Below are 25262 nucleotides of genomic sequence, written 5' to 3'. Positions count from 1 at the left end.
TTGTGACTCACCTAGGATCAGGTAGCACAATTTTTTTGCTGGCCCTCGCAGCTGGAGTGCATTTGCTCTTCTCCATAGCCATAAGGTAGCTGACATCGGCCAGCACTGCCTCCAAGTCCGCCATTTTGCAGATAACACAACACTCTTTCGCTCAAATAAACATATTTTGACACACTGCACAGCACCAACCAAAATAACGCGCTTTTCGGGCAACCTTACATAACGCCGAAACCTAAATTACATAATAAGGAACGTCTGAAAATAGGGAATACCTGTCAGTCACAGATTCTATATCGCTCGTTCCTGGGTCATCAATAAGATTGCGATACACGAAATAGATCCCACGGTTTTCTCTGAGCGACTGTACGAGTGACAAAGCTCTGATTTTGATTAGCCTGAGAGGAGCTCCCTCACAGGCGCTTTTCTACGATTCCGTTCGACGTTTTCCGTCGAACAGCTGTTTTCTCCCATCAACAGCTGTTTACACTAGGACCAACCCAATAATCTGACAGCTATCCGGATTTTCTCATCGTTTTTCCAATCTACACACCGGCTAACACAATATTTCATCTAAATAACAGTGAAAATTCCTAATTCATCAAAACAACTTGTTCAGTTTATTGAAGATCGCCAAAAAACAAATCCAAATTCCAGTTTCGACGAGGCCATTTTCAGTAAAACGTCAAAATTTCTAAAGTTGCGCAGCCTGAAATTTACAGTGGTCAACCTCACTTTCCCAAACATTTGACGTTTACCAAAACAAGAAAACCTTAGCTCAAAATTCCTTGCAAATATGGCAATTTCAAATGATAACCGAGAAATATTCAAGAATTTATCTACAAGATTATCCTCTTTATTTATTAATCGTACAGATGGAGATAGAGTATTTATAACAAAAAACCTTGATGATCTGAATATGCTCAATTTTAGACTTCCAACTGTAGAAAACCCAACAGTAATAAATCAATACGCAATAATCGTATAATGTCACTTATTACTCTTTCTTTAAGGATGCCATTCTTCTTATACACAACTGCTGTTTGCATATATCCCATGATGATTCAGAATTAACACCGAAGTCATGTCGACTAATAACAAAATTAATAAACTTTCAAAAACTACCACTGGAAAGACGTACTTTCAATGATTTAATGAATTGGTCTCTAAAAATATTATCCCACCCAGATAAAAAATATGTAGAAACACTTGAAGTACTTATACTATTAGATACTTTAGTCCGATCTTCGAACCTAGCCATCGGACATGTAAGTAGTATTGATCATTAACATTTCAGGTTATGAATACCTCGAACATCTGTTTCAGTACATATTCACTATTCTCCATCCAAACAGTCCTCTTTTTAAAGTTCTTGAAACAGAAGATTCTGAGCTTGTCCGAAGATATGGTTTACAATTATTAGAGGCATGTACAGCCATAGAAGAAACAGAGAATGAGCAAACCCTAGATAAACTAAAGAAATTAATGGTCAAATGTGTTGATATTTTCCAAATGATACTACTTAAATCATGGAAATCCAACGACCATTCAGATCTTAAGGTTAGATTATTTTTCCAACATTGAAAGCAATCAGTTAACCTATCTATTTCAGATAAAAATTATATGCTTGAGAGGTCTAGAGAATATCGTTCGCAAATTTGATAATATTGTCGATGTAGGTTACATTTTTGGTATTATCAAATGCTATATGCTGCTGGGTATACACTGTCCAGAATATTCAGAAATACAACCTATTTTACCATCTTCTCTTAATATTCCTGAACCAAAATCAAATAGTGTTCGAGAAAAAAAAGGAGGAAAGGTAAGAAAATGTCATTGAGAAAAGAATATCTTCAAATACAGTATTATTGTTGATTTTCAGGTTACAAAGTTACGTAAACATAAAGTTAGTAAGCAGATGGAAAGTCAATCATCTCAAGTCTGGATGAAAGCTTTTCCCATTTGTGATTTGGATAATAACACAAAGTATGTCAGAATTCAAGTGATTGTTGTATAATTATCAATTTATTTTGTTGAACTTCATTGAATTTCTATCAATTTTAACAGTTGGTACATATTCTAACCAGAACAATTAAATAATAAGACTTTTTTCATTGATTTTTGTTAGATATTTCAAGCTTCTCTGAATTTGAGGCCCAAGATCTATAGAAGCAAAACATTTGCCAAAACTCCTTTGTTATTCCATATTTAAATTTCAGAATACCTCCCTTAACAATAATGATCACCAGTGACTCTGATCTATCAGATTCAGGAATACCAACTTTGAAAAATGTCTCAAGGCTTCAATCTAAAGTCAGGCAGATGTCTCTGTCTCTTCTATTCGCAATTGCAAAGGTGATGTTATTAATGTAAAAGACGATCCAAAGGAGATAATGTGTTCAATTTCAGAAGTTACAAAAAGCTATGCTTACATACTGGACAAGTTTCATTCCAGAATATTCAGGATCTGGTAAACTATTCTTAACAACCTGCATTTTAGAAGACCCTTCAATGGAATGTAGAGCAGCTGCTCTTAATGTACTTCTTCATATGTTAACTTCAGCGAAACTATGTTTGTCACAAGCAGATTCATGGTAAAAGTTAATTATTAGGGTTAGGTTAAAAAAAATCAATGAGGATAAAAATTTCTCTTAAAATTTAAAATTTTGAGATCTTAGCAGTTTTGTTGTGGATCATTGATCAACATTAATTTTATTCAAAACAACCTTTTTTTAGTGCCCGAAGTACTGCATTCACTTCATTCTCCGCAATATTGGGATCGATGATACTCAAATTACATGAGTGCTTAAGTCTTGCACTGAAAGATAAAATAACATCTGTATTGGCTCAGGTATTGAAGTGTTATGCTGCATTGATAGAAGGAACTCCGTATCATCCTCTGAGCCCTGGCCTGATTACTGAAATAGTTCGAAATGTAAATCCTTTTCTGCAACACAAAGGTGAAATTTTCTTATTGTTCATATCATCAAATTTTCTGCATTAATTTTGCTTGTGAGTCTTCTAAAATTGGAGGAAACCTAATGAAATGCATTTTACACCATTCTGAACAATTTTCGTTCTGTCTGTCTGTGTGTCGTCACACTTCCCCTGATTGTTTTAATGAATCTAGTTATGAACTCCAATAACTTTAATATATTGTGGGAAAATTTCTCAAGTTTAAATTTTCATACTTCAGATCCTACAATAAAAACTGGTGCGTTTATTGTCTTTGGATGTATACTGGCATCTGAACCTGTTATAGAAGAAACGAAAAATCTCTTTCTGAAAATTGATATGGATGAAAATGAGGACAATTCCAATAAAGATTCCATTGAAGAAATCAATCCTGTTCAGAACCCTGAAAGAGAAGAAATCGACAGGTTACCGAGTATTTTACAGAAATGTTTAAATAATTTGCAGACTACAAACAAAGAAAATGTAGAGTATATAAGCTTGTGCATAAGCGTTGAAATTTTCTGATCTGTTAGTTTTCAGATTACTGAGCAATTACCAGTGAAAATCGAATCAATCAGGGTTATATCTTGTATGTGTAGAAATTATTTTGAAAGTCTAGTATTCCCTTATTTATCGTTAATAGGAAAAGCGATGTGTGATTGTTTATTAGACGGTAGTTTTGATCTGAAGTTACATACAGGACGAACTATTGATTGTATTGGTCAGTCCATGGCACAGTTTTTGCAAGAATCAGGTAAGAAAAATCATATTGAATTATAGCATATCTAATTTTTTTTTTTTCAGAACGAGGTGATGATGAGAAAGAGGCAGTAGGTGTATCTTTCTGGCTGAATCTTCTGAATGGGCCTCTTCGAACACTTTTTATATCAGATACAGATGTACCTTTGAGGGCTGTGGCTTGTTGTTGCTTAAGCAGCATTGGATCTCGAATCTTCGAAAACCTATCGGTGAGTTGAATCTTCGAACTGACAATGTCACTGATTATCCATTGTAAACATTTAAATACAGATATTTTTGCTCAAAATTTATTGAATACGAAGATATATGGAATCAATTGTATTGCACATTCAAGTAAATTGTAAACTAATATTTCAGGTTGATAAACATTATCTGTGTATGACATACCTTCTTGCTTGTAGTAGAGATGAAGAATTTGCTATAAGAAGTGCTGCTGTCAGAGCACTAGGTATCTTAGCACACTATCCAATATTGAAAGAGGTGACGACATACTATTAATAATTTTTTTATTGTAATTCATACGATTTTTTATATAGGATCCGGGATTCATTGTTGATGTAGCTGATGCGATATACAATACAATTGATGATGAAAACACTGATGTCAGAGTGAAGGGATCTTGGGCTTTAGGCAACTTCAGTGACGTTCTCGTTTTAAACAGGTAATTAATAAATTGGGAAGTTCATTAATTAATTCAACAAATTAGTTATTTATCAATTATGATTAATAATTGATGAATTAGTTCTGATACTTCCTAGTTGTTCTTCAATATTTCATTTTGTATCAAATTTAACTAGCACCAATGAAGATTTGGAGAAATTCCCAAATATATTGATGATGAAGCTACTTGAAAAAAGTGTGGTATCAGCAAATGCACTAAAAAACAATGATAAAATCAAAGCAAATGCAGCAAGAGCCATTGGAAACTTGCTTCATCTCATTGATGCAGATTCATTCAAGAAACCAGAGCCTAAAAAAATTGTTGATGCAGCAGTAGCTTGTTTAATAAAAACTGCTTCTACCGTATACAGTGTGAAGGTTAGTTAATCATTTATTGCTTTTTTGAAAATATGTTATTTTCAGTGAAAAAGCTCTTGATTGAAAAAGATATTTTTTGAATCGTTTTTCTATAACTTTTCCTTCTATATGAGTCTTCAACATATACATTATTGAACCTTCAAGCCAGAAACTTGAGGCATACCTTGCATTTTTCAAATTATTTAAAAAATAGCAACAGAACTATCAACTGAGGAGGTAATGTCTTTCTCACATTTTTGGACCTTGCTTGTCCTAATCAAGTTAGTCAGGGCAGCCAATATGGTGGTCATTGATATTTGATGACTATTTTAGGTTAGGTGGAACTCGTGTTATGCTCTAAGTCTACTATTGAAAAATGAAGCAGTTTATAATGATACTCCAAATTGGCTGGTAAGTAAAGGATAATGATTTATGAACTTAATTTACGTGATCCATATTCCTGTTTAGTTTATTGATACAACAATTTTTAGGGATCTATATTCTCTACTTTGAACAGTCTAGTCATTGATTTTAAGAACTTCAAAGTGAGAACAACGGCAGCCTTAGCACTAGCTTCCTGCTCTAAAAGATCATTTTATGGAATTCATTATCACAAAACGTGGACGTCACTTCTGAGGTCTTTGGAAAATACACAACATATTGATGATTACTACGAATATGAGCATAAAAGTCGTCTAATCGAACAGGTAATGTTCTAAAAAAGACCCAGTTCAATATTAAAAAACCTATTATTTTATAAATTATCCTTAAATGAATTAAACGGAATATTTTTTTAGGTATGCTTGAGTTTGGCCCATTTGTTATCCTTGTCCGAAATCGAGGATCTAGTTATGATGAGAATAAGCCTGGATTCATATTATGAAATTTGCAAGACTCAGATGCAACGCATGTATGAGATTCTTATTCCAGAAAAGTCGAATGTTATATTTATAGCTGCTGAACATTTGAAAACTTTTAATGATTCAAATCTGAATGCAGAAACAAAAGATGCACTGATTTTACTTCAAGACATAATTGTACAAGAGTTTTAATGATTTTTTCATGTAATTTTTTCTAATAAAACACAATAATTCTCTGATTCAGTTTATTCAAACATCAATAATAAAAAATTCAACCTATTTTGGGAAAAATATAAAATATTAAAAATAATTTTCTTTGAGTCACAAATCAATAAAAAAAATGTACATCGTATCTCTTGCTATCGTCTAAGATGTTGAAAAACAATCATATAATGAGAATTGAGCAATCTTTCATCTGGTTTGACGATATTTGAAATTAAATTTACTAATAAGTTATTTCTGAAAGATCTCTGTTTGTTGCTTAGAAAGTCTTTCTCTATTCTGCTGTGTTTAACTGGATATTACTTATAGTTTCAAGAGTTTTATTTCATCCAAAAAAACGATAATTATTTGAAATTTCATTATTTTATCTCTTGAAATTCTTGATGGAATCTTCTACTTAGTTTCAATCCCTCTCATTGCCATGATCTGACAATTCCTAAAATAAACAATTCAATTAAATATGATCATCAAAGGTGAGCAAAACATTCAAAAAGAACCACTCTCAAGCAATTTTTATAGAGATACTAAGTTTGATTAGATGTAATTCTACATCTATGATATTTGAAAAAAATGATTACCATTTCTTTCCAAAAATTATTGAAAATCTTCTGAGTAATAGCATTGTATGAGGAATATATTCTTTATATAATGGTAAGAGCTATTTGTTAAGATATGGGATTGCAGGGTTGGATCTCAGTACCACTTGTAGAACTATCTGCATGGCTATGCAGTGGTCGTGGTCCCTTCCCTATACAAATCCCGTCGTATGTGGCGCCATCTCACGGGCTTGAAAAGAGGCATCACAGATAAAAATTGTAAATTTTTGGTAACATACTCAAATTTCAATTTTTACTATTCGCAGCACTGACAATTTGAAATATACATGGAATTTCTGAAAATTATTTCCTGAACTTATAATTTTGTAGTGAACAAACGAAGTTTCCACCTCATACATTAATATCGCTATTAATAATTTAGAATTTTACCACTTTCTTTTTGTAAAATATTTCACATATTGTTCAGGGAAAACGCAGTTTTAAATATTGATTGAAGCTTGTTTAATGAGCACCCAATAAAATAAAATGGACAACAAAATGAAAAATAAGAGCATGCACACTCGTATACAGGGTGTTCCTGAATTGAAGGAACAAACGAAAATGACAGATTCCTCAGATCATTTTAACACTAAAAATTCTATAAACATGGGGCGGAAAACGCTTTGTTTTCGAGTTACAGGGTGTCAAATTTAGATTTTTTTTCAAGTTTTTTTCTTGTAGCACCTTCCTTTTATAATTGTTATCATGTGATATACTAATTTTGAATGCCAATATATATGGTGATATTTTTTCTGATATAGTGCCTGCTTTTATCCTCCAGAACTTTGTTTATTTATAAAGATTCGATAAACTGTCATAATCAACACAAAAAAATAGGACTACAAGAAACAACCTGTATCTCGAAAACAAATCGTTTGCGGTCCCATGTTTATAGAACTTTTCTTTCTTAAAATTGCCCAAGAAATCTCTGAGTTTCTTTCGTACCTCCAATTAAGGAACATCCTGTATATAGTTACAGGCACATTTTGATTAATTCACACTCCAAAAACCTTACTTCTTGAAATTCTGGGAGAAACATGAATATGAATATTATCCCCTGGAGCTGCAGATACTGAAAAAAAAAGACAAGTAACATCATGAACTCTTTATTCACAGAATAAATTAAAGAACAATCTCACATATATTAACATTAGTGTATAATTATTCTTTTATGCAGTCTCTTCTTCAGGCAAATGACAAAATAGCAAAAACATTGCACAATACCACTTAAAATTATTGTGGACCAGTACAAATAATTTGTACAAAAAATAGATATAGACAAGGTAAAAGTGAAATATTAAAATTTGATTCTAGCAATGGTTTCGAATGAAGTATTCTACTCAACGTTGTAAAACGCTAAGGCAACAGGCATCTTAAACATTTTATTTCCAATTCAACCACCCTATTGTTGACAGCTAGCCCAACTGTCACATGAGGATTAACTAAAATTTTAATTTTGAGTAGATCTTTTATACTATTTCGTCCAATAAGAAACTGGATTCCTACAACAAGAACTATTCCCGTTATTCAAACCGATAGAAAGTAGTCTATAGACACCAAGCAAGTGTTTGAGATAACCAAAATTCCTTTTTTGATGAATTATAGTAGTTTATGAGCAAAACGAGGTTAACCTTGATATTTCACAAATTTTGACAGTCTGTTTGACACAATACAATAAGCGTTTCATATTAGATAGCTGTTACGTGCCACATCAAGCCACACAAGCAGTTCTTAGCTCCAAGAAGCTTTTCAATCCTTAAGTCTGATATTAGGATTCAAGTACGTTCACACTCAAAGACCTAGGCATCTGCCTACCGTGGATAAACCTAGGCATATCGCACTGCTCACACTTGTTAAGCTGAGGATGGTTGTGGAATGTACAGACGTCGCAGCTCCACTTGGGACCATCGTGGTCTTGCTGGTAGTAGTCGTTTTGGTGTGATGTTCTGATGTCTGGTGCGATCAGGATTCCCTGTTGCCCACGGTATATATTAGGGTAGAATTCAGGTTCGTTGGTATCTGAAGAAGACAGAGAAAGTTAAAACGATATCTGCAAAAATTGTTGGAAGTATCATCTATGCAGCTTTTGTTTGAACAGCTTCAACAATAAAGGTATAAATCCATGGTGCTTGAAACTTGGATAAAAAAAGGGGAACTAAAGTATCAATAGTTCGCCCTGACTAATTACATACCATCAGCGAACCTAGTGACGAGATGATAAAGGAAACTAGCATCGAGAAAATCTTCACTACTATACTAGGTAGAAAAGAAGATTGGGAAAGAGAGAGTCTACATTCTCAGTTCTCAAGAATGAATACCATTAAATGTTACACAGATGGTTCTAAAACCACGGCGTGAACTGGCGCTGGAATATTTGAAACTGGCACCAAATGCTGTCTAAATGTCTTTCAGGCAGGGATACTTGCAATAGAAAGATGTGTGGAAATTAACCTAGTAAGAAACTATCAGAAATGTGATATAGCGATACATTCTGACAGTCAGGCAATAACCAGAGCATTGAGCTCATATCATGGAATCTAAGATGGTATTGGAGTGCCTTGGAGACTTATTGAAATAGGCAACTCTAAATAGGTCTTTTGAGTCTGGGTTTCCGGTCACTCAGGAATTTAAGGAAATAAAAAAGCCAACACACTTGCCTGAAAAGGAACACAAACTCCGTTCATTGACCTGGAACCTTTCTGTGGTAAAGGTTCATGTATAGGGTGTTTTTTTTTCGAGGTATATAAATTTAATTTGGCATTACTGTTCAAGATGGCGACCGATTTAACAGCTGTCAAGTGATTTATTCCCAGTTTGGTTTGGCAATTCATCATGAATAGACTCACGCCTGAACAACGCTTGCAAATAGTGCAAAATGAGATTGCCGTTGTTCCCGATTTTCATAAGCGAATTTTGTTTAGCGATGAAGCGCACTTCTGGTTGAATGGCTACGTCAACAAACAAAACTGCCGCATTTGGAGTGAAGCTAATCCTCAAGTGTATGTCGAAACACCGTTACATCCAGAAAAACTGACTGTTTGGTGCGCTTTATGGGCTGGTGGAATCATTGGTCCGTACTTCTTCAAAAACGATGATGGCCAGAACGTTACACTCAATGGTGATTGGTATAGAGCCATGATTACTAACTTTTTCATTCCTGAATTGAACAACCATGATGTCCAGGAGCTGTGGTTCCAACAAGACGGTGCAACATGTCACACAGCTCGTGCCACAATCGATTTATTGAAAGACACGTTTGGTGACCGCCTAATTTCACGTTTTGGGCATGTGAATTGGCCTCCAAGATCTTGTGATTTAACACCGCTAGACTACTTTCTGTGGGGCTATGTAAAGTCATTGGTCTATGTCTATGCGGATAAGCCACAAACCCTTGACCATTTGGAAGACAACATTCGCCGTGTTATTGCCGATATACGGCCACAAATGTTGGAAAAAGTCATCGAAAATTGGACGTCCAGATTGGACTACATCCGAGCCAGCCGTGGCGGTCATATGTCAGAAATCATATTTAAAATGTAATGCCACAAGATTATCTTGCGGATAAATAAAATTCATGTTAATCGAATAATCCGTCGTTGTTTCATTGCAATTTAAAGTTTTATAGCTCTAAAAAAACACCCTTTACCTACAAGAAAGAGTTTCAGGAGAAGGAAAAATCTTTCTGGGTTGGATAATTTCAAAAAGTTTCTTCCAAACTTTGACACTGCGCGATCAAAGAAGTATCTAGACCTTAGCAAGAATACGCTTCACCTTCTCACTGGATTCCTTACAGGGCATTGTCGCCTGAGGTAGTACCTCAAGCAAATGGGTCTGGCAGAAAACAACGAGTGAAGATTCTGTGGGTAAGAGGAAGAAACTCCTGATCATATGGTGACGGAATGCCTCGCCATCACTAACCAACGCAAAATATGTTTTGGACAAGAAACTTGGAGAAGTGAGGAAGTAACCTACTTGAAGCCATTCCAGATACTGAAGTTCTTCAGAACTCTGGAACTGAAAGGCAAGCTGCAGATCACTTACTGGAGAGAAAAGTTCTGATGGGGGAACAATAGACCATTAGGTCGCTGAGCAACGGAACCCCCTTGAATCTAGTCTAGTCCAGTCAACAAAAATAATATCAATGAGAAGGTCAAAACGAATAAATCAAAAAACCCAAGGTTACGGTATTTTTGAGGTGCCAAGGAAGAGGCATAACGCCCTTTTCTTACGTGAGAATTTCTGCCAATTTACACAAGCCGTGTTAAGGAAGTTCGTCCCAAAAAGTATGCATAATGCAAGTTTGTAATGACTTAATTCCGTTTAATATAGTTTCAATATGTTGTTCTCACCATTTCCATCTGGTACCAAACCTCTGCACTGGTACCTCAGGTGAGCAATTTTGTGTTTCATCAAGGACCATTTCTGAATATCGGAGGGACTTCGGATAGCTTTCCGCTCTAGATCTGCTACCTCCTGCCTCAGTACTGTCAGCCTAGTTTTCTCGTTGGTCAATAATATCCGTAGCCTTTCTATCATCGCTTGCTGCTTCACCACAACGGGCGCTAGAACAGAAATTATTATCAATTTTTCAATAGAAACAAGCAGAGATTTGAACTATAAAAAAAAACTTATTTGTAGCCAAATAAAATGTGAATTATAACAACTATAAGAGCAAGGTGCTCAGAAAATTCGTTTAGGTGTATCAATCCTTGAATTTTGAAGGCTATAAAATCTAGTGCATGATAGTAAATTGAAATGGAGATGGGAAGGTATTGTTGTGACAAGATATAAAACAGCAATTTGAAATCGGTTAACCGAAAACATTGGAAGTCATAAAACTGTCGAGTCTTTGAACCAATTGAGGTCCATTCGCAAAGATAGTAGCACTAGTAATCGTGAAAAAATTCAAGGTCATGCTGGATGTTTTTTAGCGCTCATTCCCGAAACATATCATTTCGTCACAATGTATGTTATTTTTCACTTTTTAGGCCGAGAATGGTCACAAACGATAAAATTTACAAATAATTAAATTCAATTTACTGATGAAGAATTCTGCGTCAAATTCCTGGCGTTCGATCGTTTTTAAAGTGCGAAAATCACCTAGCAGTATCGAAGTTACAAACATTTGAAATTTCAATTTTTTGATCATTTTTGAAATACAGTTGAAATTTTGTATCTAATAATAATAACCTTTATTTATTGTTCAGATAGAGAATAACTTATTCAATTTCTAAACGTTGTTGAAACGTGTATTTTTCCATGATCAAATGGCATAAACTACAACACTCGAAAGTAGGACTTCAATAATTTAATGGGGCATTAATTTATATGCAGGATTTGATTATTTTTTTAAAATGATATTATTTCATTAAAATTATAACTCAACAAGAAATGATTCATCCTTATCTATTAGCAGATATCCTCCTGTGTTGCTTACCAATCCAATTCGAGAACACATTCAACCAGACTTTGTTTAAATAACAATAATTCAAGGGTCTATATTTTCAACTCGTTTGCGGTTGCAATTTACATGATTAGATACAACATAGAAACCACGTTCTGAACGCTAGCCATTACCGTGACTGTAAAAAAAGTGAGTCATCCACCGTCAACACCGACACGGTGAAGAGATATGAAAGGAGAAATTGCCAAACTGCCGTTATAAATGTTAATTTAATTATTTAGTTGGGAGGACGAAACCTAGATTGAAATTGAGATGTCGAATTTTTAACACAGATACGGAATCACGGGAATTTTAAGTACGAAATTGATTCGGGGATAAGAGATTTTCAATCTTTGATTCGGAATTTGGAGCGACAATTCTAAATTGTAGGTTCAAACCTGTAGCATAAATTTTTATTTTTCTATTAGGTATACTACTTTGCTTTCGTCGTGTTGCAATAGATGGATCTAGCCGTGAGGCGTAGTCGAAATATTCATCGTTGATGTCATACAATGAGCTTAGGTATTTGGAAACATAACGCCATCGAATTATTAGTCGATTTGTGTCTGCATCATAAAGTTATTATCGATTGAACATTTTACCTTACGAGCCAAATTCTCGTCATTTGCAGGACATTTTAATTTTTTGATTTAATATGAAGAAATCTGCGTCTGAGGCTCATCGAAAGCTCTCAAATACCTATGGTGAGGCCGCTATTAGAGAGAGGACTTGCCGAGAGTGGTTCAAACGCTTCGAGAACGGTGATTTTGAAGTCGAAGGCCAGCATGGCGATGGAAGAGAAAAGGTTTTAGAAGATGCAGAATTGGAGGCATTACTTGATCAAGACTCCTGTCAAACGCAAAAAAACTCGAATTTCGGAAAAAACGGCGGAAGCAAAGTTGTACGCCTATGTACTCGTACTTTCGAATAAACTTAAAGATGGCTTTTAGGATGAAAACAAATTTAGGTCTCCGATTTCAAAATTTCCACTCGAAAAACGCGTTTCAGAGCATCCTGAACAATTGTGGTTAGGGTATCGATTATTAAAAAAAAATTAAATATGAAAGATTCAATCTATAATTCGCAGATTCAGTCTTTTGTGTTTGACAAAAAAAAAATTGAATTGTTCGTATCTTTGGGGGGTTGCAGCCCCAAGCCAGCCACTTCCATACCTACGCTAGTTAATTAAATTGAAGATAAAGAGTTTTCCAATGAGTGGTTGCATTTGAATATCTCACAAATTAATGTTCGGACTGCTGTTTGGAGGTTGGTACCTCAGAGGAAAGAATGTTGGTACTAACTAAAAATCATATGGATTTAATACTAGCAGTGCCATCTGTGCATTAGACTGAGGACTTTGCAATTGGCCTAATATGTATACATATATACTACATGTACATATATACTACATATATGTATACATATATACTACTTACCTACACATTAAGGCTAATGTAAAATTTTGTAATATTTGTGATTTTACTCACAGAAAACCATTTTACTTGGTTTTCTCTATTTTTTTGAATATTCATATCATTAGTCCCTCATATGTATGTTTATGTATATGTAAACTTTGATGATGAATATATTATTATTATTATTATTTATATCGGGAAGAAACAGACGTAAAAAATGTGATGTTCATTTTCGTCACCTATTGCAATCTTTAAAACACTGCGTGTTTCAATTTTGAGATTTAACACGCATTTTATTTCATGGAACAAAATTGTAACATAATTTTTAACATAACAGGTATGAAAAAACTGCTATGCTCTGCTCTAACGTAGACTGACAATTTTTCCCCTAGTTTTATTATTGGAAATCAATCCAAAATGGGTCGCCCTGTATTCGTCGCCTCTAAACACCAGCTGATCCTTTTCACCTGGCGATAGATTCAAAATTACATCCTTTATATCCATATGATCCCAGTTGAAGTGAATCACCTCTAGTTCTATTTCGGTTCATCAACAACAGAAATACCCTGACACTATAATAATGAATCTCTAATACCTCTTTGCATCGCAACAACTTGACCCATATCCAGCCTCATAAAAGATGAGACACGGTAGTTCAAACAGAAAGCATGTTGAAATCAAACAAGTCCCCAAAGTGCTCTACATACCTAATAGCCACGACGTTTTATAAAAAGAAATGAGCAAATTACATATTCCTCGAAATTCAATATCGCTGGCATTCAACCGTGTTTTCTTCAGCCTCTATAGAAAGTTTAATTGTCGAAAAAAAAATAAGCGAGCGTTTAAAAAGGTGTAGGCGTAGCTTAAGCGTGCACAAAGCAGTTTCTATTGGGACATGCTGCTGATAAGAAATGGAGTGTTTGCATTCACGACAACGTGAAATAACCTTGACTGTGGTTTTACCAAGTTGTTAAATGTACATTCTAGAAATCGTTATTGAATTGTATGACATTCTATATGAGAAATTGGAGAAACAATCTAATTTTATGATTATTTGCTCTCTGTTCAGAATAAATATGTATCATCGCTATAATTTAGGTTCCAGTTTATTAATAATTTCTATAATGAACCTTTGGATTTATTTGTTTAGGAATTTTCGTAGTTTACGTTATTTGATTATTGTGGATCTCAAAAACAATGAAAAACAGTCATGGTAATAATATTTTTCTTTTGAGAATACCTATATAGGTGATTCATTAATAATTATTTATAGTTGTTCTTTTAGAATTTTTTTCGTGGGTTTTTCCGATGAACATCTTGATTGGTCGTGGAAATGAGTTTTCTTGGCTACCTGATTTCAATCCTTCTTGTTATTCTTTGATATGTTCGCAAATGAAGGCGTTAGTTCACAAAGAAAGAAAACAATTCCGCAATAATAATATACTAACAGACTGAGGCTGAGGCTCATCGAATGCTCTCTTTACCTATGGTGAGGCCACTATTGGTGAAAGAAAGTGCCGAGAGTGGTTTCAACACTTCAAGAACGGTGATTTTGACGACGAAGACCACCATGGCGGTGGAAGAGAGAAGGTTTTCGAAAATGCAGGATTGGAGGCATTACTTGATCAAGACTCGTGGCAAACGCAACAAGTATTGTCAGGATCATTCGGAGTGGCGCTTCAAGTCATTTCAAAATGCCTGAAAGTCATGAAAATGATTCAGAAACAAGGAAATTTGGTGCCCTACGAGTTGAAGCCGAGATATGTTGAACGGTGTTTGTTTGCTTGTGAACAGCTGCTTGCAAGGCAAAGACGGAAAGGATTTCTGCATCGCATTATGACGGAAGATGGGTTCATTACGATTATACAATGCTCAACCTCATGTTGCGAAAGTGGTGAAGACATAGTTGAGGACGTTGAAATGGGAAATCCTACCCCACCCGCCATATTCTCCAGACGTTGCTTTCTCGGACTATCACTTGTTCCGATCAATGGCACATGGCCTGGCTGACCAGCACTTCCGGTCTTATGAAGAAGTAAAAAATTGGATTGATTCGTGGATCGCTTCAAAAGATGACCAGTTTTTTTAACGCTGGATTCGTACGCTGCCTGAAATATGGGAGAAAGTAGTGGCCAGCGATGGACAATACTTTGAATCATAAATGTATAACCAGTTTTTCACAATGAAGCCTCTAATTGCGGGAAAAAACGGCAGAAGCAAAGTTGCACACCTATATACTAAACACAAATGACATAAGAAATGTCAAAATTAAAAAACAGTGTTGCCATTATAATCATTTTAAATTGTATCATTCCTGTTAGAATAGTAATTTCATACCTCATTCAAAATATCATCTTTATCTCATCACCAGAACCAAAAAAATACTGAATATTCTGAGTAAACACTCACTTAGATTACCTGATTCTATCTTCATCAAAATGTAAAACGAAAAGGGAGTAAGCAATTCCTTTCAATCGGAAGATCCTGAATATTCTATGGAATTAATAAAGTAAATCACTACTGCACATCTTGACGTGGTTTCTAAATCTGTCTTAACCGATGTCTTTGTGGTTTGGAACAAATATTCGCCAGACAAATGACTATGTTGAAATGGTGATTCCCCTTTTTTTCCGTGCCGCTACTGCAGCAAGATGACTTATTCTTTTTTTAGAATTTCGTAAACATGAAACATGCACTCTATCTGTATGAGAGAATGTTGGAGTGTATTTTACATCCTGTGATTCTCGCTTTCGATTAAATTGGCACACCTACATAAAAAGGTTGAAGGTTTATTATTTTCTCAAATGAACACTAAAGAATACTGATTTCCTCAAAAAAAATTTTATTCTATATTTTCGTTAGGGTAGAATTCAAAAATCGAAGGCAAATTTTTTCGAGAACTATCCACATGAAATTCAATACTGAAAACGGTTGTTATACTCCATCGATCCTTTTAGCTTGAAAATTATATTAATAGATCTTTGAAAATTTCTAAAAATTCAACAAAAAACAGCGTATGAATACTTTTCTCAACAAGAAATCTTGAACCGAAAATGAATGTCAAATTCGTTTAGAATTTAATTCTAAAAATATCAACTCGCAATTGATTTGATATTCAGTTAATTTGTTTCACTCAATGTCTCAGAAACTATTCGCAAGAATTTGTTGTCCACATTTAAAAATTCAGCTATGTTGTTATTCCATGTAAAAAGAGGGTTTTCTGACGAGTAGTGAGGTATCTGAATATATACCGCTTATTATTACAGACATTTAGCATTAACAAATATCCCGATTATTTTTATCTACAACTAATGAATAGTGTTATTGATTTTTGCACTGTAATATCCAATATTATATCCCCTCAGGGAATAATAACAACGAGGAATAAATAATTATTATTCTCTGTTCGTTCCCGATCACAAAATTAAATCAATAAATTAAATAATACTTTGGAATGAACTAACTTAACAGTGCCTCGATGTTATTGACAAATAAAATTGTTAATTAAAAATCTCTTTCAAACTTTCCAATCATTTTATTGCCTAGTACATAGTATAATTCACGATAAAATATTTGGGATGGATTTTGAATTTGGATGGAGAGAAGAACAAAGCAGAAAAGCTCTGAACCTTCCTCTAAAAATAACTTTGAATACCGACCAAAGTCTGAACGTACCTTAACGTGAAAAGGGCTCTTTGACTTATGTGTACCAAACACGCAAAAATTCAACTATGTAGCTATTCCACGTTAAACTATTTTTTCTAAACGCTAAATGGAGCAGTTATGAGCGAGATCGATATCTGATGATTAGGCTACCACTGACCACACAATGAATATCTGGAATATTTGAAATACTTAGGATATATTTCAATTGTTTACGAACAAAAGCTATTTACCTCTCACTAGTCCCCTCAACTAAAAGAAATCCCTTCAACTCTAATAATAGCCCTACGTAGCGCCAAACGTCTGAACGAGCCTTAACGTCAAAGAGAGCCATTAATCAGCTGAGAGCTGATCATGACAGCTCGTTGCAATAACCTATTGAAGACGTATTGTCGAGTCTTCAATTTGTGTGTATCAAACACGCAAAAATTCAGCTGTTAAGCAATTTTACGTTGAAATATTTTTTTCCGATCTCTAAATCAAGCAGTGTTGAGGGAGGTCGGTATCTGGATGGGCGACCACTGACCACACATTTAGCATCAACCTCAAAGTAATAAACATAGATAGAGGGAGCATATGTCATTTTCAGTAAGCAAGTTTTGTCCCCAACATGAACTATCAAATTTGACATGAAGCGCGCGGAAATGAAAACATATCAGTGATACGATATTTCACTCAATTCGCGAGTTTCTCCACAAAGAACGCACTTCTTATGTCCCATAGTGAATCAACGTTTCAGATCAACTCAAAATATATTGAAATAAATACCTAAATATGTCAGAAATTCAAAAAAGAAACTTCAAGTGCGCCAAACGTCGAAAAACAACCGATGACACTAGAAGAGCAAAAGTTGCCAAACCTTGGATTTCAGCAGGTAGATACAGAAAATAATAGAAATTCTGCTCATTATAAATTCGACAATTAGGAAAAATATGGGATTCCAAATGTTCAAATTTGCATCTTTAATCGGGGATCACTCAAATAAATATATTTCATTCAATATAATATAAGGGGTGTTTTTTTCGAGGTATATAACTTTAAGTTGGCATTACTGTTCAAGATGGAGACCGATTTAACAGCTGTCAAGTGATTTATTCTCAGTTTGGTTTGGCAATTCATCATGAATAGACTCATGCCTGAACAACGCTTGCAAATAGTGCACTTTTATTTCGAAAATAATGGTTCTATGCGGGATACGTATCGCGCACTACGTCCATTTTATTTTGTTTAGCGATGAAGCGCAATTCTGGTTGAATGGCTACGTCAACAAACAAAACTGCCGCATTTGGAGTGAAGCTAATCCTCGAGTGTATGTCGAAACATCGTTACATCCAGAAAAACTGACTGTTTGGTGCGCTTTATGGGCTGGTGGAATCATTGGTCCGTACTTCTTCAAAAACGATAATGACCAGAACGTTACAGTCAATGGTGATCGGTATAGAGCCATGATTACTAACTTTTTCATTCCTGAATTGAACAACCATGATGTCCAGGAGCTGTGGTTCGAACAAGACGGCGCAACATGTCACACAGCTCGTGCCACAATCGATTTATTGAAAGACACGTTTGGTGACCGCCTAATTTCACGTTTTGGACCTGTGAATTGGCCTCCAAGATCTTGTGATTTAACACCGCTAGACTACTTTCTGTGGGGCTACGTAAAGTCATTGGTCTATGCGGATAAGCCACAAACCCTTGACCATTTGGAAGACAACATTCGCCGTGTTATTGCCGATATACGGCCACAAATGTTGGAAAAATCATCGAAAATTGGACGTCCAGATTGGACTACATCCGAGCCAGCCATGGCGGTCATATTCAGCTAAATTTTTAGCTAATAAATCATATTTAAAATGTAATGCCACAAGATAATCTTGCGGATACACCCTTTACATTCATAATGTTATAGTAAAATTGTGGATTTGAAAATATATCAGAATCCGACAACGTAATCTAAACATGTTGGGGATATGTAAAAATTGCCCATACTCCCTCTATCTATGTTTATTACTCTATGACATCAACGAATATTTCGAATATTTTAAATACTTAGGAAAGATTTCAATTGTGTACGAACAAAAGCACAAAAGCTATCAACCACTACTCAACTCAACTAATAATAGCCCTACGTAGCGCCAAACGTCTGAACGGGCCTTAACGCCAAAGAGAGCCATTAATCAGCTGGCTACTGACCATGACAGCTCGTTGCAATAACCTATAGAAGACGTATCCTTCGATTTCTTTGTACCGACTACTTCAAAAACAAAGAGTGGCGTCAACGTCACCTAAGGCCCATCTTGAACGGTAACCAGCGTACGGATTCTGCGAATCTGGGTACGTACGCAGAAACTCCATCAGTTAGGCGGGCAATAAACGTAGGACGGCCTTGTTCCTCGGACCATAATAACCGACTTGACTTTACGTGGGTTACATCGTTCTAATTTTAAACGACACGGGCAAAGCGAACACCTGATGCTCGCACAGTTCGTTGGGGATCTATACCTGCATTTTCTCGAGATAGATGCCTATTCTGAAATAGTGTGAATTGATCTAAAGGCCGGGACCGACGGTCCGATCTCGACGGATGCAAGACGACGAGTGAAACTGTTACAAAGAATGATGATAAGGATGATAAGAATATGGTGCTTGCGGTACCATAATTTCTAATTTTTGGTTTGAAAATCTACGAAAATAGTGTATAAACTTTATACGAAATCATATGTTGTTTACAATGATTCTGTTCTGATCAGTTTCATACTGACTTTGAATAAAATGTTTTTGAGAGGTTTTTCCCCGAACAGATCGCTCTATCGTTCTGTCATAATGACAGTTAGTATTTTGTGAATATGACCGTTTGATGTTTTGTTTCCATGAACATTTTTTGACAGTTCTAACAACCAATCGAATTTTGTCATTGTGTGTCATATGAAACAATTTCACCCAATCATGTCAACATTATACTGATAGTTGAATTCAGTGCAATTATCAATTACTATGACAACACGATTAAGTTTGACCACTTCATTCAAAATAGATTTAGTCACGTTTTGGCAATGCGTATGTTCCAAATAAAACAAAGTACAAATGCGCTTATCAAAGAAAAATTCCCAAATATACAACATAAAGTCACAAATATATTTTTGCTGCGAATGAGAATTTGATTTGAATGAACATATGAGCTTGAAAGAATTGACGTTGATACTAAAAGATTGGGCGTTCAATATGAGAAAAAAGACGGAAACGAATATAAAGATGATATCAATTCTATTCAGCATTCACAACCATTTTGAAATTAACTCATTCTCTCATTTGAGCTTCAAACATTCTTGAATGAATCGAACAGTGCAAATGAAAACTATGAATGCTCAAAAAAAAGGAAATTGTAATAAATATTTCTTCCCAAAGCCATTTTCACACTGACACATTCGAATTTAATAATAAATTCTTCATCAGTGAATAAAGATTTTTCGATGAAATTTACATTTAAAACAAAAAGGAGATTATTCTTGTAGAACAAGATCTCGAAACTCATAAATGCCACAAACAAAATTGTTTACTTAATTTCAAACTCCTACAGTATCTACATACATCATAGAGTCAGCTGATACGTAAAGTTTACTATCTTTAACTTAGTTGTAGGTGCATGCCCATCAACTAACATCCAAAGCCCACTCTGACGAGCTGTAAATAATGAATGAATGCTCATGGCAGATCCTTCTGAGAAAACTGAGATATTTACGGTAAATTCGTGGGCTTTAGTCAGAATGAATTCGTATATATTTACTCACTATGTAAAGTGATATGGGTACTGCAGAATAACAGTTCTCGAAAGACTTATTCGACCTTCACAGGCATTTGGATGCAATGACTCCACAACGTAAATCTTCAAAAGATTAGTATTTAGGCTTAACATATTTTTTTTGAAAAACATATCAACCTTGCGAAGACCTTGGTTGGTCAATATACAAATAACCATTAAAACAAATTCTCAATCTACTTACGATCTTCATATGCCGCCATACCGTCCACAGATCTTCTTACAGGTACGTCAAACGTAGTGGGCGTGCTAGCAGATACTTCAAACTCACAACCCTCTGGCCTCACCCTACTAGCAATAACGTTACCACCAGTAGGACCAACCGTAATTTGCAAACGTTTTTGCAAACCTTTCTCGGAATCGAAGCTACTCGTGGAGTAGGTCAGACTTGAATTCTGTGATGTAATGTCTATTGGAGGTTGTGGCGTGGAGCATGGAGGTCTTAAAGTGAGGTTAACAGTCGTATAGCTACGAGGAGAGGTAGGTTCCCTTATACCCCAAGGTGTTTCTGGTGTTACTTGTAGCGTGGATGTTCGTTTAGGGTTAACAGGACTTTGGATGACGTCTAGTGAGCAATTGACATTGAAGGATACGTTAACACTACCACCAGTAGGGTCTCCGAGAAGAGTTTCAGTCGTTTGAGTGGGAGTTGATACAGTTTCTTTCTTCCTGGCACCGGTATTCACACCACTGTCTTTAGATACACTAGGTGTCTCTTCTTTGTCACTACCAGGCGAACTTATTACTTTCGAATCGTGCACACCGTTTCTACCTTTAGCACCAACCGCTTTTTTATTATACACTGGAGATCTAGGAGGCTTGTCACTAAGAAGATTCGCGTTTAACAACTTTGGTACGTTTCTGCACTTCTCGGACAACTGCAAACCGTTCTTCCAACCTTTACCGTCAGATTTAACACTGTTTAAAGCTAGAGAAGTCGGGCGTTTAGGCGAAGATGTTGAGGACGATGAGTTTCTAGTAGATTCTGCAGCACTTTTGCTCATCTCCGAACGTCTTGTGGCTGATGAACTCACTCTGGGAGGGGTTTTTCTTTCGCGAATTCCATTGGTTTTAGGTTCGAAGGTTTCCTTCAATGCTGAGACTGTAGGAGATGCTTGTGCCTCTTCTTGATCTGTTGGGGACGTTGATGATTCTCTTGGAGATGAATCTTCTGAGTCTCTCTTAGATTGCTGTTTCCTGTGGTTGTTATGCTTCCTCCCTGTGAGTTTGTGGTCTATCTTCGTTGGGATCTTGATGCTCCTTACTGTTTTTCTCAACAGACTAGAGAGTTTCCTGCTTCCTCTTTCACCATCATTATTCTCGGTATCTGGAGAGGAACCTTCGAGGTAATCAAAGAAGCAATCTTCTTTAACCGTCTTCGTTGATCTTTTATGTCTTCGACCTTCCAAAACTTTTTTCCTTGGTGAATCTTCTGGGACACTTGCTCTTCTGTCGGGTTCTTCAGGTTTCAATGAAGGGACTTCGTTGTCGATTGAGGGACGTCCCATGGGCTCTTCTGAAGAACACCTTGATGTTACTCTGGACTTGAGTTCGTCTACGATGTTGGTGTCTTTGGAGGAAGAGATGCAGTTGGCTATGACCTCGTCAGGAATTGTAGGGAATTGTTGTTTGAGCTCGTGGAACAGTTGCTTGAAGCGCACATTCGACGACCGACGTCGCTCTGAACCGCCGAACATGGCAGGCCATTCTGATGTACTAAAAAAAATTTAGGATAGTATGAATTTATATTGACTTAAAAAATATATAATAAATATTATTGTATGAAATTTATAAAGAATATCTAGAGGCGAGATTCGAACCCGAACTCATTCGTTCCAAAATTCGAATTGAAATTTCATAAATTCCAAAACCACAAAAGTTAGAATTTTTCAGGAAAAAAGTATCGTGTTCAGAACAATCGTAGCCATGTTTTCAAGTTCATGATTATCATTAGGTGTTGCCATGTTACTGAATGTTTTCATTTATTTCTGGATATTTTCCTTCATGAATCTTGCTTTTGATCTAGGAGGATAAATGTGCATATTATATTAATTGATTTTTATGGTAAATTTCATGTGAATTGCTTTTTTTTATTTTCTGGTAAAACTTTTTGAAATGTTCATTCAATTTTAGTATCTCAGGGATATTTGAATTTTTTGTTGCTTGAAGGAATAAATTGTGAATAACAAAAAGGATTTTTACTGAAAATTCTGAAAAAAATTGGAAAAAACATTTCAAAATTTCTATAGTCCCTAGGTACTTGACAATTTCGATCCTATTTCGACCACAAACACTAAAAATTGCCCAATAAATACTTTGGCTGCTCCATTATTGAGGACGTATACTATATTACCATCATCAAAATAATTAAATTTGATTTATTACAAAAATGCATTTTACAGACAAAGACTTCAAATGATTTATGACACAATAAGGTACATTACAGGATTCGAACAATTCAGGCAACAATTACTGTGGAGGCGACCCATTTTTATTGCTTTTTGAATCTGAAGATGAGTGGTTGAACACAGGCACGTATCCAAGAATTTAAAATCTGAGTTAAATTAAATCAAATAATTTTATTTCAGCTTATTGCTACTTCTAGTCAATTTCAACATCATTTGTATGAAACATGGTGTAAATTTTGAATAAATATCAAACAGAAAGTTTGAAAATTGTTTCATTAATAAACTCGCTAATATACCAATTAAAGTTTCTTACTTAAAAATACAAAATTGAAAAGATATAAATTAAATAGCATTCTGGAATTTCCAGTTTGACATTCAACATTACGAAATATTTACATCAAATTGCCAGCTAATATTGAATTTACTAGATATCTAATCATATTGAATTCGAATGTTTCTTGGAAAAGTATTAACCACTTGATGGTTACAGCAGTAGATCTAAATAATGTTTTATTTAGTTTTGAATTTCTTCATATCTGAATGAAACTATTTTATCGGCCAAACTAAAAGAAAAAATGTTTTTTTACATTTGAGAAATATCAATAAATGTCGAAGAAAAGTGATGTGTACAAATTCAAACATTTATAACCGAGAATATAACAAAAATCAATCCATAGCAAATGATAATGAATAAATAGGTAGACGAGCACAACTAGTCAAAAGAATCCTCTGTAAAGACGATAAATACGTACTAAACAAAAAATAAATAAAATTTCCCAACTTCCTTGTAAAATATCGATGAAGACTGATATGCCTAATTTATAAAAGCAATATCGGCAGGTAGTAATTATTGAATAATTTCAAAAAATAAGACCATATAGAATTTTAGCAGAGCGAGCTGAATCTATAAATATACAGAAACGTTCTTAATTATTTTCATTCGGTTACAGATGTTTGAAATTCCCCAAATTCCCAAGACTTAAAAATATTTGCTACACCGGTATTCTATTTCTTGTCCTGAGGATCATCAAGAAAGAGTTTTCATCGTCGATGAACATCAATTCGAAAATTATTTAATTTTGAGTGTTTCAAGAAGAGTTTTAGCAACTAGTAGGTAATAAAAATTGACTTTACCAATCATCATTCGAATCACCACGTCTCATTTCGTGAGGAATATTCAGAGCACTAAAGATTTATTCAATTCGCATCGCACAAAAAAAATGATATGAGATTGTCTAGAGGGAACTCCAATACCCATAATACTGAAGGACATAAAAAGATAAATAAATAGTTTAATCGACGCGTGATAACAAAAACAATCACTCTACTTGAAGGGGTCAACATTCTCCAAAAAAACAAGAGTTAAGGTTAGACTCAAAAGTATCCCAGACACCATAAAATAAACCTTTCAAAATTTTGGCTGTCAACAGCAAATATCGGGACAAAAACACGAATTTTTCGAAATGAAGTGGGGGCGTACATTTGACGTCATTCTTGACGTTTGACATACCATGAAACACAGTGGGCGAAATAATCAGGTGCAAAAAAATTAGTCAAGTTCAAACTGAAAGTTAAGGACGGTCCAAACACAATAAGATAGGACGAGTTGACTCAAAGCTGTCAATACTTACCAGTGTCACATAACAAAAACTTGGATATTCCTGAATTATGTAAAAACAGAAAGTTCACCTTTTCGATTCACAAGAATATGACGATTCTGGCGTGGGTATTATTAGTTTAAATTGCACAACGAATCCTGTCGAGCTGAACGTTCATGGCCAATTGCGATATGGTGTTTTTGTGTTTCTTGTCGAAACGCAACACGGTTACTGAAAGGGAAATAGGCTGCTGTGTTTGCCTCCCAATTTCTCCACTCTCTCACATTATGCCTACTAGATTGTTAACAGTTCACTATTCTTGGGACAGGCAACAACAAGTTGTTTTTGTCGGGTTAAGTCGCGAGAGGGAGCCACCTGCTGCGTTTCCAACTGACTTAAGTCGGAGTTTAAGTAGGGTGATCGTGGATAACTCGATAGGATTCGTTGCGTTTGGATTTAGGATTTCGAGCAGCGTTGCTGTCAAGGAATTTAACGAAATTAGTGAATTCATC

The 25262-nt window shown here is 35.1% G+C and overlaps 3 protein-coding genes across 5 annotated transcripts in view; 1 reads left to right on the top strand and 2 right to left on the bottom strand.

Moving 5' to 3' along the window:
• Positions 1-442, bottom strand: part of LOC123681722 (G protein-coupled receptor kinase 1) — a 134886-nt gene extending 134444 nt beyond the window's left edge. The window contains exon 1 of one of the 2 annotated variants that reach the window (XM_045619974.1): positions 12-442. In XM_045619974.1, coding sequence (XP_045475930.1) covers positions 12-124 — 113 coding nt within the window. In that variant the 5' untranslated portion in view covers positions 125-442. The remainder of the gene's footprint in view (positions 1-11) is intronic. The other variant, XM_045619975.1, reaches the window with a different exon arrangement.
• A 276-nt stretch (positions 443-718) lies between these two features.
• LOC123681720 (HEAT repeat-containing protein 6) lies at positions 719-5827 on the top strand. Its single transcript, XM_045619971.1, has 17 exons — positions 719-955; positions 1011-1265; positions 1324-1557; positions 1610-1819; positions 1880-1983; positions 2217-2352; positions 2407-2591; positions 2734-2957; positions 3194-3435; positions 3493-3706; positions 3757-3920; positions 4069-4191; positions 4248-4372; positions 4509-4749; positions 5062-5139; positions 5220-5435; positions 5526-5827. The coding sequence occupies exons 1-17, from the start codon at positions 794-796 to the stop codon at positions 5778-5780; spliced, it is 3168 nt and encodes a 1055-aa protein (XP_045475927.1). The 5' UTR covers positions 719-793; the 3' UTR covers positions 5781-5827.
• Positions 5828-5840: 13 nt separating this feature from the next.
• LOC123681721 (TGF-beta-activated kinase 1 and MAP3K7-binding protein 2) lies at positions 5841-25083 on the bottom strand. 2 transcript variants are annotated; one of them, XM_045619972.1, is made up of 6 exons: positions 24287-24423; positions 20929-22460; positions 10756-10968; positions 8222-8425; positions 7422-7478; positions 5841-6246 (listed from the first exon to the last, which is right to left on the bottom strand). In XM_045619972.1, exons 1-6 carry the CDS (start codon positions 24313-24315, stop codon positions 6224-6226), a joined length of 2058 nt encoding a protein of 685 aa, XP_045475928.1. In that variant the 5' UTR covers positions 24316-24423; the 3' UTR covers positions 5841-6223. The 2 variants fall into 2 exon arrangements, with proteins under 2 accessions (XP_045475928.1, XP_045475929.1); XM_045619973.1 differs by lacking the exon at positions 24287-24423 and adding an exon at positions 24784-25083 and having other exon boundaries at positions 5843-6246.
• Positions 25084-25262: the final 179 nt, after the last annotated feature.

This window comes from Harmonia axyridis, chromosome 6 (genome assembly GCF_914767665.1).
Source record: "Harmonia axyridis chromosome 6, icHarAxyr1.1, whole genome shotgun sequence".
NCBI classification, from domain to species: Eukaryota; Metazoa; Arthropoda; class Insecta; order Coleoptera; family Coccinellidae; genus Harmonia; species Harmonia axyridis.
Note: the sequence above shows the minus strand (reverse complement) of the source record. Positions and strands in the feature narration are given on the sequence as shown.